Raw genomic sequence first — 13,630 nt, 5'->3', positions numbered from 1 at the left:
CACCGTTTTGCTTTTTACTCCTTGTTTCAAATGATAATGTCATTTGAAACAAGGATGAAGGTCGTGAGACCGAAACGTTGTTGAATAAATAATTATTGTAAATTGCAAGTATATGATAGTGTGCAGGAGTTTTTTCCTTTCTTTTAAATGATAATGTCATAAAATCTTATAAACTGCAATTCTGTTGTCATTGTCACCCAATTCAAAATGCGTTTTCCCTCTTTTGATTGCCAGGATATAATCGGCCCTGATCATAAACTGCTTTCAAACAATCTTCCGTTCGTGGGAAAATTTGCTTTTATCTGTCGATAGCGATTATAAGCCAATATATTGGTGCATCCCTACTCAAAATAATGTTTAAATAAAATGATTCATAACACAGCTGCAGTCAGAAAAAAGGTACAAAACTGTTCCTGTGAACGTACAAATATGAACCTTTGAGAGTACCACCCCAGCGACAGAAAGCTCACAGTTTTGTATCTTTTTTTCTGACAGTGTGGGCAATAAACTGTGCTTTTGCTGCTCCATTTACCAGTGCATTGTAACAAGCATCAATCTGGCAACCCAGAGCATTTATGATCCCGCTCAGATCTCAAACCTCTGGATGCACACAAGTCTGCATGATCACCGTGCGATGAGGGTGTAAACAAAAGAAAACAGACACACGTCAATTTAAAGAGGATGCGAACATGAGGTGAAAAGCAAGATGAGGTGAGCTGGGGAAAACGGGGGAGAACAGACGGCAAACATATGCTTTAAATACAAATCAGCTTAGTTGAACGACACAAACGGCCCACGTATTCAACCCCCAAAAACAAATCCTCACGCGCCGCTGCGATTTTCCAGACGGCGGTCCCGGCAAACATCTCTAGACAACAGCAGGATACAGGCCATCCCATACTTGAGCCTGTTTTATCCTCTTACGGGCAATGACTTCAGCAGCTAAGAGGAGTTATACTAGTTTACTTGACAGGTGTGTTTGTCATTGGCTGGTTAGGGTTTTTAGTTTGTAACTATTTTTTGTATGGATTTTTTTGTATGGTGCCAAAATTGACAACAATATTACTTTGATAGCAGTTTTGTGTTGTGTATGGTCCTCTGAAATGGCCCACTGAGCTGACCAGTGTCTGTTTCATGCCAGGACTATGCATGATGATATTTCAATACCTGCTGTTAAATTTAGCTCTCAGATAGGGTGGGGGTGGATAAGAGAGAGAGAGAGAAACAGGAGATATGAATGTACGAGGCCAGAATAACACTGCAACACAATTTATTTTCAGTGCCTAAGGGGAAAGGTTTTTATTCAGATTGGACTAAAAATATTTTCATATTTTACATATAAATTCTTTAATATATAAACTGGAAATGAACATATGTGGGAGAGATATTTTAGATTAAAAACGTGTTTGTGTGTTTGTTTGTGTCTGTGTGTGTGTGTAATAAATTCTCACCAAGCACGTAAACAACTGAGCATAACAACTTTCTACACTACAACCATTTCTGTTTATTTGCGACATATGTGTTGTGTTCCTGTAGCTACATTGGTAAAGTATTGCGTTAGCAGCAGTTGAATTGAGGGGGGGCTTGGGTGGTCCCGGACCTCCTATAAGCATTGAGGGACTCATTAAAGCAACACTATGTAGTTTCCATGTAAAATTGACTTACAGCTCCCCCATGTGGTTGAAAAGCGGAACAGTGCCTGGTATCAGACACTCTTCTGCAGGCAGGGGGAGGGGCGGGGCTGTGTGCTCTACCCTCCACCGCCACTTTCAGAGTGTGCTTGTAGCAGCTAGGAGGCTGCTCAGGTTGGAGCAACAGTACAATTTGTCCAGTTAAGAGTTTTTCTATCACTGAAATCATTTTAGAGACATTATTTAAAGGTAAAAAAAACTACATAGTGTTGCTTTAAGTGACATATATGACATATATCCATTATTTGTCCCAATTTCGCAATAAAGTAATCCAAAAGATTTCTGTCTGAAATAAATGTAAACTCTCAAGTACGCCTCACGCTGTTTTCTGGAGGAAGTGACGGATTGTTCGATTTAGAATAGGGTTAGGGGCTTTACAAAAATTGTTCTCAAACTATTATTTCACATTAATTTGAGGGGTATAAAATGGTTAGGGTTTGAGTTAAGGATAATTTGAGGTTTCTTTGATTAAAGGATCACATCTTACGGTACATTCACACGGGGCGTAACTGTACGTTCACACAGCCGCCGACTTGAGCTTCCAAAGTTACCAGAAGTCATTCATTTACAATAGAAGCTGGCTTCTCTCAGCTACAAGGAGCGTCAAATCCATCTGCGTCGCATTTTGAGTCAATCAGAAAGTTGAAAAAAGCTCCACTTTATGGTAATGAGCTATGACGCTGTTATGCGGCAAGCAGCGGCAAAACGCCAGCAACCAATCGGAATATAGCGTAGACGCTCTTTGCTGGCTGATTCTGGAGAAACATATGATGTGTACTTTCGTACCAAAACATTAGTTCAGAGCATCCATATACTTTTTGACAAGCGTCCTTGATCAGGCGGCCTGAGCTGCTTTGGAAGCGCAAGTTGGCTGCGGTGTGAACGTACAGTAAGGGTTAACGCTTCTCATTTACTTTTAATGGGTGACGTCATGCGTTGCCGAACTGAATTGTGGATCCATCAATGTCTCGTCACTGCCGTTGCTCATTAGCCTGGCTCTGCCCTCCTACGTGCTTCCGCTTAATTTTCATTTCGCTTCAGTACTACGTCTCGGACTGCTGTATAGAGTTTCGTTGTTTTCCTGCAAAAATCTGCAGGTCCAATCAGCGAACAGAGGGGGGTGGCTAAGAACGATGACGTTGAGGTCGTGCGTCAGTTTGAGTTGTAGTTTAGTAATGGCAGCAGAGAAAGACGTGAGAAAAGCTATTCGGTCCGTTGTTGCAAAACTGCAGAATATACAGAAGTAAAAGCAGGAGCAAAAACCAGGTTTGCTAAGTTTTGTTGGTCTGAGTATTCGGACTTGTTGTTTCTGGACGGTTTCGGCGCATGATATACGTCACGACCACACGTTAGCGATCGCCTATGGCAGATCCTGAGTGACTCTGGGCAGATCCAATAGTTTTAAACTTCAACAGAGGATTCTCCTTAACGGAAGTAACGCTTTGCAATGGAGCGTGGCCAGACTCCATGTACAAATGAAATGAATGTACGAGAGTCTGGTTGTACCAGGCTAGTTGCTCATGGCAGAAGTTGAACATTTCTCAACTTTTCAAGCGGCAACGCGTGCGTCAGCCAATCAGATCGCCTTATGCCAATAACCTAGTGCGAGCCAGCCGATTACGCTTCAGACAAGCCTTCCATCAAGCGTTAAAGCTTTCGGCCTGTGTGAATACTTTGTGAAATCACGGCGACCTTATAATAATGGGGGGGGGGCTTTGACAAAATTCGAACACTGGTTAGCATGGCAACCAGTTCTATTACCCAGTTCTATTACCCAGTTCTATAGGTTCTATTACCAGAAAACACACGTACTTGTATAGCTTGATTACACGGTATGCCACTTTGGACAAAATGCATAAATGTAATAAAATACCAAAATGAATATATGTACCCTTAAAGGTGTAATGTGTTTTAGTGGCAACTAGTGGTGAGATTGTGAACTGCAACCAACCTCAATTTCGAAACGCAATGAAAAGCTACAGTAGCTCCCATAGGACAAACATGTGTCGTTTGAGACAACGTAGGGACGAAACTCGCTCGGTAGAGCAGTTTGCCCGTTTAGGGCTACTGTAGAAACATGACGGTGACTTTCATATAAAGGAACATGCAGTGTATGCAGATAAAAACGGTTCATTCTGAGGTAATAAAAACATACAGTTCATTATGTGCGGCCTTTATACACCTCTGATAATATAGTTATGTATCTTATAATGCATTTCTGCCAAGAGATCCTTCTAAAAGTCCCACATTGCACCTTTAAATACCATACAATGTGAACCGTCAAAGCATACACATTTTAACCATTACATACCATTTTTACTCTTTCCCCGCTATTGACGAGTTATCTTATGTCAATTAAGAGAAAACATTTGCATAAAAAAATTTCCTGATGAATTTTTATGTTAACCTGCAATACTGCGATTATGCACTTACCCAATTTATGAAAAACTGAAGCCAAAACGTTATTTACTAATTTTAAACTCTGTGTATGTTTTGATATCATTCTGAATCTGATCTCTAACAACATTCCTTCACAAAAATGCTATTATTTCAGCTTTTTGCTAAAAAATAGTAGTTTTACAGAAAAATACCCATATTTAAGAGTTTATAAGCAGAGAAAAAAAATATAGATAGGATGAAAAAAAATTTCCCATTTTGTTTGTTTGTTTATTGTTTGTTTGAAAGCAGAGGGTCTGATCTTTCATTTGATATATTTGTATGTTTATATATTTTTAGAAGAAATTTTCCTGGAAGGCATTTTGTTAAACTTTTGTCAAAATTACAAATAATGCTGGCGGGGAATGTGTTAAATAGTACAAATATGTTTAGTATAGTCTGTACATTGAGAGGGTACAAATATTTCTAATTTCTCTTTTATTACAAGTACAGTTAAAAAACCCTTAATGTATATTTCTGTATTAACATCTTTTAATGTAAAACATTTGTTAGTGAGTTAGTGTTAGTTAAAAAGAGCATTAGTGCTGGGATTTTTGGCCTGCCTAGATCTACAAAACGGTTGGATCAGAGTTCAACAGAAGTTGGATGGCCGATGGGAACAAATCGGAGAGTGAAAAGGCCAGCAAAGTTTACATACTGGATTCACACGCAGCAGTTTTTACAGTGAGCAGTTCTGCTGACGTGTGACTGTCACTGGTCTCGCCTCACAATGGGACAGAGTGCATTGTGGGAAATAAGATTAGCTGCAGTGTGTTCTGGAGTTTCAGCTGGGTCACTGACTTGAAGAGGAAACAGGCAGGAAAAATTAGAAAACAGTAATGAGATGTTTGCGAGAAGCTTCTTTTCCTTGTTCCTTTAAACACCAGTAGATATTTACATACTTTATATTTGTATATATATATATATATATATATATATATATGATAATATTTTGGTCATACTGTTTACTCTCGATAACTATGTTGCAGAATGCAGATACAGTATACGCGTATGTGCGTCACCAGGGGTCACCTTTAGCACAAGCAGGGTTCGACAGCTGTCTTTCAGTCAGGTATCTGTCAGTAAGCCACGAGCAGCCGACCTCTATTCACCCCACAGCTGTTACAGGGAAAAACTTACACTCACTACAACTATCATATGTGCTGTCAGTCCGTGAAGCGTGCCCGGATTTAATGCTGCATGTCAAGGGGTCAACATCAGTTCACTTGAATTTTTTTGTAAAGTTTAAACATTTTCAGATGCATGCATAAGTACTTATATGAAGGGGCAACCTTCCAATCTCGTGAAGCCAACACGGAAGTGACTTAAACTGCAATTCACTGACTGGCCACCAAAGCTGGCTCCAAAAGAGAGTTAATCCCCATAGACCCCCATGTTAAAATGCCCAACTTTACAGTAGAAATAAATTTGTTTACATCCTGGTACAAAAAGTGTTGGGTGATTCTCGCGAAATTAGACTTATGAGGTGTCATGAAACATTTTGGTAAAAAAAGTGAATGCAAAGTAAGAGTATCAACATAAGAAGCACACAGTTATAAACATCTCTTCACGTACTATTTTGCACATGATTTCAAATGACATCATACAAACCAATTTTGTTGTTTTTTACATTTAAGGGGAAAATTTCATTACCGCAACGTGTCCATGGCTGGATTTGGGTTCTTTGACATGGAAAATTTATAATTAAAAAATCTAAAAAATAAAAAGCTTCAGTGCATGTTACAGTTGTGTTCAAAATTATTCAACCCCAACTGAAATTGATTGTTTTGGCCGGTTTGACATTGATTTTGATCATTCAGTCATCCTGCTTACAATTACATCAAAGAGGCATGTGTAGGTCAGACAAATATAACATAACATTTATAATGAAATAACCACAAATGTCTTTTCTGTGCTCACATCATTATCAGTTTTATTCAACCCCCAAGTGACATTCAATCTTAGTACTTAGTACAACATCCTTTTACAGTTAAAACAGCTTTTAAACGTGAAGCATAGCTTGACACAAGTGTCTTGCAGCGATCTACGGGTATCTTCGCCCATTCATCATGGGCAAAAGCCTCCACTTCAGTCACATTCTTAGGCTTGCGCACTGCAACTGCTTTCTTTAAGTCCCACCAGAGGTTCTCAATCGGATTTAAGTGTGGTGACTGCGATGGCCACTTCAAAATGTTTCAGCCTTTTTTTTTGCAACCATGCTCTAGTGGATTTGGAGGTATGCTTGGGATCATTGTCCTGTTGAAAGGTCCAACGTCTCCCAAGCCTCAGGTTTGTGACGGACTGCAACACATTGTCATCCAATATCTCCTGGTACTGAAGAGAATTCATGGTACCTTGCACACGCTGAAGTTTCCCTGTACCTGCAGAAGCAAAACAGCCCCAAAGCATGATTGACCCCCCACCATGCTTCACAGTAGGCAAGGTGTTCTTTTCTTCATAGGCCTTGTTTTTCCTCCTCCAAACATAGCGTTGATCCATGGGCCCAAACAGTTCTAATTTTCCACAGAACACTATCCCAAAACTTCTGTGGTTTGTCCACATGACTTTTGGCATACTGCAGTCGACTCTTCTTAGTCTTTGGAGACAGCAAGGGGGTGCGCCTGGGAGTTCTGGCATGGAGGCCTTCAGTACGCAGGGTGCGCCGTATTGTCTGAGCAGAAACTTCAGTACCCACATCTGACAAATCTTTTCTCAGTTCCTCAGCAGTCACACAGGGACTTTTTTCCCCTCTACGCTTCAGATAGCGCACAGCAGTCGCAGTTAGCATCTTTTTTCTGCCACGACCAGGAAGCGTTTCAACAGTGCCCTTTGCCTTCAATTTGCGAATGATGCTTCCTATGGTGTCTCTTGGTATGTTTAACATCTTTGCAATCTTCTTATAGCCATTGCCCTTCCTGTGAAGATTAATCACCTCTTCTCTTGTCTTCCTGGACCATTCTTTTGACTTCACCATGTTTGTAACCACACCAGTAAATGTTTAGAAGGAGTTGAGTATCACAGTCATTTTAAAGCTGCCTAATTGGTGCTTATTAGGCTTTATTGCTGTTCCCTGACATCCACAGGTGTTTTCAATACCTGATTGAAAACACTTCAATGAACCTCTGTTCTTCAGAGTGGTAGTTCTTTAAGGGGTTGAATAATTGTGTCAATGAAGAATTCACAAAAGAAACATTTACTACTATATTACAAAACCAATTGATGTCATTTTAGTTGCATATGGTTCTTTAAGAAGTCATTGTAGGATTTCATTCTGAATACAATTACAAATGTACACTAAATTCCCTAAAACCCTTAACAGCATTGGGGGGTTGAATAATTTTGAACACAACTGTATATTATAAACATTTACAGTAAAGAAACATGTGGTATTTGGTGATCATTGGTAAATGTATAGACAATAATAAGGAATATAAATGTGTCCAAGAAAAATTTTATCATCCTCTGCAACAATTTTGAATCATTGTTTAAGCCCTCAAGGAACAAAAAATTGTTTTTGGAAGGGACATAATTGACTAGTCTGTGACACTCAAGGAAAGCAGTTCTTATTTTTTCTCTCCCAATAAAAGTTGAAATTTTGTTTGTCATAGTGCCTAGACAACCTTTTAGTTCTCATTACCGAAACATGAGTTTGTAAATGCATATATTTAATGTAATATTGTGTTGCGGTAATGATAATTTTTGATAATGATAATCTAAAAAATGTAAATAATTCTATAGGAAATATTTTTTAAATCCTCTAAAAATAATGGTTATAGTAAGTTCAGACCTTAATCTTATATGTGCAAAAAAAAATTGGCTTCAAGGGCTTTTTAAAAATCTGATGCTGGACACCTTCTAAGTCTGGATTTCGTGAGAATCACCCACATAGCTAACTGTGAGGGGGGTTAAATTTTATTAATTTAAATTATATAAAGCCTTCAAGTTCTGCATAATTAAGGGCGTGGCCACTTGACAGGTGAACTGCCACTGCTGTCACTACCGTCAAGCTAGGTGGGCGTGGTTTCCGCAACCAGCCACTTCAGCATCACCCACGTCCCATTTTGATTCTTTACCCAGACTAGTGTGCTCCCCTAGGATCGAAACCCATGACCTTTGACTATAACACAATGCTCTACCAGTTCAGCTACATGCATATTTACTGTATCCATGTAAAATCATAGCCAAACATTTTACTTGATAAATGATCAATTCGAATCTGTGTAGATAAAATCCACACATTATTTTCCACTAAATATTCCCAATAAAATCACAACATGGAAGTGAATGCTTTATAGATAACTAGAAAAAATCAGTACAAAAATGAAACAACGAGAAAGAAAGTGTCAAATACAGATGACCTTGGTTTTTATGTTAAACAGACTATAACAGAGATGGATTTGGGGGTTAGCTGGAGTTCACTTTTCCATAAAAACTGAAAAAAGTAAAGATAAACTGATTCAGTGACGCAAAAGAAAGATAGAGGCACTGATAGTTTTACATAGCAGTAAATGACCAAACATACTCCACAAGGTTGAAGTGGAAAATTGGGCGTGTGCTGTATTACATGTGTGTCTGAAAAAGGGATGGCTTACCGTTATAGGAGAGGCGTGGCTTGCTCAGACACATGATGAAGTGAACTTCCATCTCATTGGATGCCACTGATTTGGAGCATACAGGACACTTAAATCCTATAGGGAAATAGAAACCTGTCGTTAGATCTGGTTACCCACTAGCAAGCAACAACCCATTCACGCAGTGATGTAGCAGTCTGAATACTGCCAATCCCATAATCCTTTGCATCATAATGTGTTCCTATTGTAAATGCACTGTTTTAGCTGTTAATCACTTTGATGACACACAAAAAATATTTTAATGAATGTTTTTGTCTATATATCACTTTGCATACATGTTTTTTTAAATACATGTTGTGACGAACTTCGCATCGAGCGCCCTCGAAAAAAGAAGTCACCGGCCGCCACTGTCAGTAGGCCAAACTTTATGTTATGTTTAGCCTTTGCTCTACAATGCAGTGAAATATGAATTCACCTTCACAAGTGATCTTGCCACATCAGCATGGCTATATAGAAAGCTGATGAGGTCGGAGACTTAAGGTGGTACAAGTGTGGTTGTAAAATACTACATGAGCCAAAAGCCAAACAAATGATAGTCCTGCACTTCAACAGCTTTTGGTTTCCACCAAGTTTAGAAACGAGTACTCATATTGAAAAAGGGGCTGTTTCACAATTGCCTGGAGGGTAAATTACCAGACATTGTAAACATATGGAAAAAACCTGTTTCCATCCAGACAAGCTTTGTGCCCATGATGCAGAACCCCGGTTCGGAGGGGAATTGTAAAATCTAATTAACAACACTTCTGAGACACTTTAACACAGTTTTGGTGCTTATGTTGATAATTATTTAGGGTGAAGACAGGTTGTTTGCCCTGTGGGAGCTGCCGGAAACATAAGTTACACAAGACTGTTTAATAACATTTTTGCCTTAAGAAACATAAAAAACGAAAATGAATTAAACATGAAGTTTCCAAGTTTGGTTTTTATTTTATTAGTATTTTAATAATTAGTTTTGTTTTTATATTTTTAGCTTTTATGTTAATTTTAGTATTTATTTTTAGTATTTTTGCTATGAGCATTTGTCATTCTATTAGCATAGCAGGAATTTGTGGGGGACAGAGCCATTTATGATTTTGTCTGAGCTAGAAATATGAGAATTCATATTTTATTTATCTAATCTTAATATTTTAATGGGTGGACTGAGTAACATGAGGCAAAAATAGTTTTAATTCATTTAAATCATGTGTAAAAACGAGGAAGCGAAGTTGCTAATCTCAAAAGGGTATTGCAGTACTCTTGTTTGCCGGTAGGTGCCCCCCAAGCCCAAATTCGAAAATCCGCTTATGTTTATTTTTTTTATTATTATTTTTTAGTTATATTTTTTGGCCATTTTGCCTTTATTTGAACAGTGAGTGAGGAGAGGACCGGAAAGTACAGGGAGGAGAGGGGGGTATGGGATCACCAAATGACCACGAGCCGGGAATCGAACTCGGGTCACCAAAGTGCGAAAGCACCACATGTCGGAGCGCTGCCCACTACACCATCGGCTCCGACGTTTATTCATTTTTTAAATTAGTTTTCTTACTAGTTTATTTCTTAACAAATGTAATATTTGGGGCGTTTTCCCAGACAGAGATTAGACTAGTCCTAGACTAAAATAAATGTAAGAGTTGTCCAAACTGAAAACAATTTGCACTGACATATCTTAAAATACATCAGTGCCCTTTGTACTGTCTCAAAACGCACACTAGTAATGTTTTTAGTAAGGCATGTTTGTTCAAACTAGTTATATTTCCTAGTCCTGGCTTAAGCTATAAGGCCTAGTCCTGGCTTAAGCTAATCCCTTTCTGGGAAACCACCCCATAAAGTTTAATATATTTTAGTTTAGTTTAATGTTGTTTTATTTACAAATATTTTATTTATTTTATAAATATAAATTTTATTTTAGCTTAAATTTTGTTATTTTTATTGTATTTTATTTTTTTCAGTTAATAATTTTAGTGTTTCTCGACTAATATTTAGGCCTGGATTTTATTTTATTTTAGTTTACAGGCATGTTTTTGAGTTTAGTTAGCTTTTGTTGTAGTTTTTGGTAACATTAATAATCTGTTATTTATTTACCCACCCTCAAAAAAAAAGATATATATTTTCTATGTATTGATAGTTTATGACAGGGGTCGACAAGTAGGTTTCGGATTAAAAAAAAGACTGTAATTTAACAAAATTACAATATGAATACATTAAAGTGCACCTATTTCATTGCTAAAAACAATGTTATTTTGTGTATTTGGTAAAATACAATGTGTTCACATGGTTTATGGTTAACAAAACGCATTATTTTCCACATATCGTACATTTTTGTAGCTCCAGATTTCACTCTCTTCCTAAAACACACAGATTTGAAAAGCTCTGTGTCTCTGATTGGCCAGCTAATCTGTACGTTGTGATTGGCCTGAATACCTCTGACGTCAGCTGAAAATGTGATGCTCCTTACCATGTTTGAAAGATTCACAATGCAATGCTGACAGGAGTTAACTTACAGGCTGTGAGTCTGAAGCGGGAGGAATTATGATAATGTCGGTCTTTACTACATCATCAATCCCAGGAAGTAAATAAATGCCTACAATCCGTGCGTTTGTTGTAGTCCAAGAAAATAGATTTACATTGGAGATGATAACTTACGTCATCGTTTACATTGGGGTTTGTACCTTTTGCATATCGTTAACATGTACTAATACACACCTACACACCAAAGGAATTTAAAAACACGAATCGGACAATAGGTGCTCTTTAAAGATTGGCATTATGGTTGGATTTGCAGCTGATCAAACAAGACTTTTGTTTTAACATAAATTACCTGTTCCGACCTAAACATCCTCATCCCATGTTGTCAATATTTGACGCACTTGACCATGCGTCAATATGTTACGCGGAGGGTATACCTTTCGCGTCATTTTTTGACGAACTGGGGACTTCAATACTATTACGTCCGTTGCATTCTCTTTCCTATTTTCTTAACATTTTCGCGTCGGTTTAGGGTTAGATTACGCAAAATTAAACAGTGTACGCGAGATTAAACAGTTGTCACCTGGCGTTGGGGTTAGAGTTAGGTTTGGGTAGGGATGTCATTATGTAAATCTAACCCTAAACCGACGCGAAAATGGTAAGAAAATAGGAAAGAGAATGCAACGGACGTAATAGTATTGAAGTCCCCAGTTCGTCAAAAAATGACGCGAAAGGTATACCCTCCGCGTAACGCTATTGACGCATGGTCAAGTGCGTCAAATATTGACGCCATGGGGATGAGGATGGGTTGGTTCCGACATATATTAAAACGTGTCTTCTCTGGATTGTCTGGACACAGATTGTGGAATAAAAGATAATGCGTGTCATTGATTTAATCAAACAACTAACGGTGCTTAGACACAGTCATTGTCCCACCCCAAAGTATCAAAAGTCATCTTGATCGAGCGAGTGCGTGTTGTCCGGCTTAGCTCAGTGCTCGCTCGAATATCTATGCTCTTGCAGTTGGACCCGTCCCAAACGTTGCTTGCGTATTGGAGACGGGCCAGTTTTGGCCCACGGGCCGCCTGTTGCTGACCCCTGGTTTATAGTTTAAACAAACGTATATTGCTCGTTTAATTATAAGCTTACAGGTCGGCAGAGATATGGCCACAAAGTTATTATATTATTTGGCTTAAAAAAAAACATCAATGACAGAAAGTGGGTTTAGTCATTCTAATGAACGGAGGCAGCCATACAAGAAAGTAAGACAAAGATAAATTGATTACAAAATGCAGAGTCGACAAAATAAACGAAATAAATCTAGTTGCAAAGACAGTCCCATTTGTCAATACAACCCGGGCTCGATAGTCTCCGCCCCCTTTTCACTTCGCAAACACCCCAACCTCTAAAACACACCCCAGGAACCCATGATGATGCCTGACCCACTTTTTCCCGGCTGCTATTTTGAGGCATTCCTAAGGGACAGACGGAAAAAGAGAGAGAGGACGAGAGAAGGAAAGAAGACTGAAGTGGAAAATGAAGGTGTGGAATTCTCTATCAGGGATGTCCCATCTCTTAAGAGGTGTGATTTACCAAAACAAAGCTACTAAGGGGGGGCCATAGGGTTCCATCTGTCAGCACGCAGAACTCGAGTCACACATGCGAGATAGGCCAACTGCTTCCACTACCACGAGTAGCACATGGGACAAAAATATCAACACAAGCTCACCACAGCAGTTCACAGGCTACAGCCGTCTATGCTGTCTACAGTGACAATGCGATAATCAGATCAGGTAATTTGGCTTAAAGTTATTTGTAAATTACCTACGCTGACCTCGTCCCAGTGGTTTGCTGCGTCACCTAAGGATATCTAAGGGGCGGGTTACATTTCGCATCTAAGGCATAGTCCTAGAGTTTAATCCACCTTTGTTAAAAAAATCTCTGCGTCCGCACAAACACACAAAAACCGGATAGGCTATGTTAATAGAAAGCCAAATCAACAGATGCTGATGTATCCCTAAAGTAAAGTCATTTTGGCCAATCAGAAGCCATTGCAGTTTTCCCTCAGCACATCACAGGCCAAAAACTTAGTTTTCACCGGCTACACGACAACGCCGAGTTTCCAAAAATCTTCACACTGGCAAGACTTTTAATAAAAATTGCCAAATTGCATAGAAAAAGGTACGGTTCCTGAAATACTGTGTATGTGTGGACAGGGCCTAAACCGAGCAGAAAACGTGACTGTGCCGCTTTCCTCTTTATTTCCAACGTGCTATCTGACACAGCGTTCAGAAAACATATCGCACCGTGTGTATGGCTCTCGAATTGAGCATGCGTCTACAAAATAATGTAAAGTAAAAAGTAGAATAAAGTATAAAAATAAAGTATAAATGTGAATACAATTGTCTGTCTGTTTGATCCCCAGGA

General features: G+C 38.8%; 1 protein-coding gene across 1 annotated transcript in view; it reads right to left on the bottom strand.

Annotated features, from left to right (window-relative positions):
- The window catches only part of znrf1 (zinc and ring finger 1), a 41,929-nt gene that overhangs the window by 9,098 nt on the left and 19,201 nt on the right, over nt 1-13,630 (bottom strand). The window contains exon 2 of the mRNA XM_055192396.2: nt 8,720-8,815. Coding sequence (XP_055048371.1) covers nt 8,720-8,815 — 96 coding nt within the window. The remainder of the gene's footprint in view (nt 1-8,719; nt 8,816-13,630) is intronic.

Source organism: Misgurnus anguillicaudatus, chromosome 6 (genome assembly GCF_027580225.2).
Source record: "Misgurnus anguillicaudatus chromosome 6, ASM2758022v2, whole genome shotgun sequence".
Classification (NCBI taxonomy): domain Eukaryota; kingdom Metazoa; phylum Chordata; class Actinopteri; order Cypriniformes; family Cobitidae; genus Misgurnus; species Misgurnus anguillicaudatus.
Note: the sequence above shows the minus strand (reverse complement) of the source record. Positions and strands in the feature narration are given on the sequence as shown.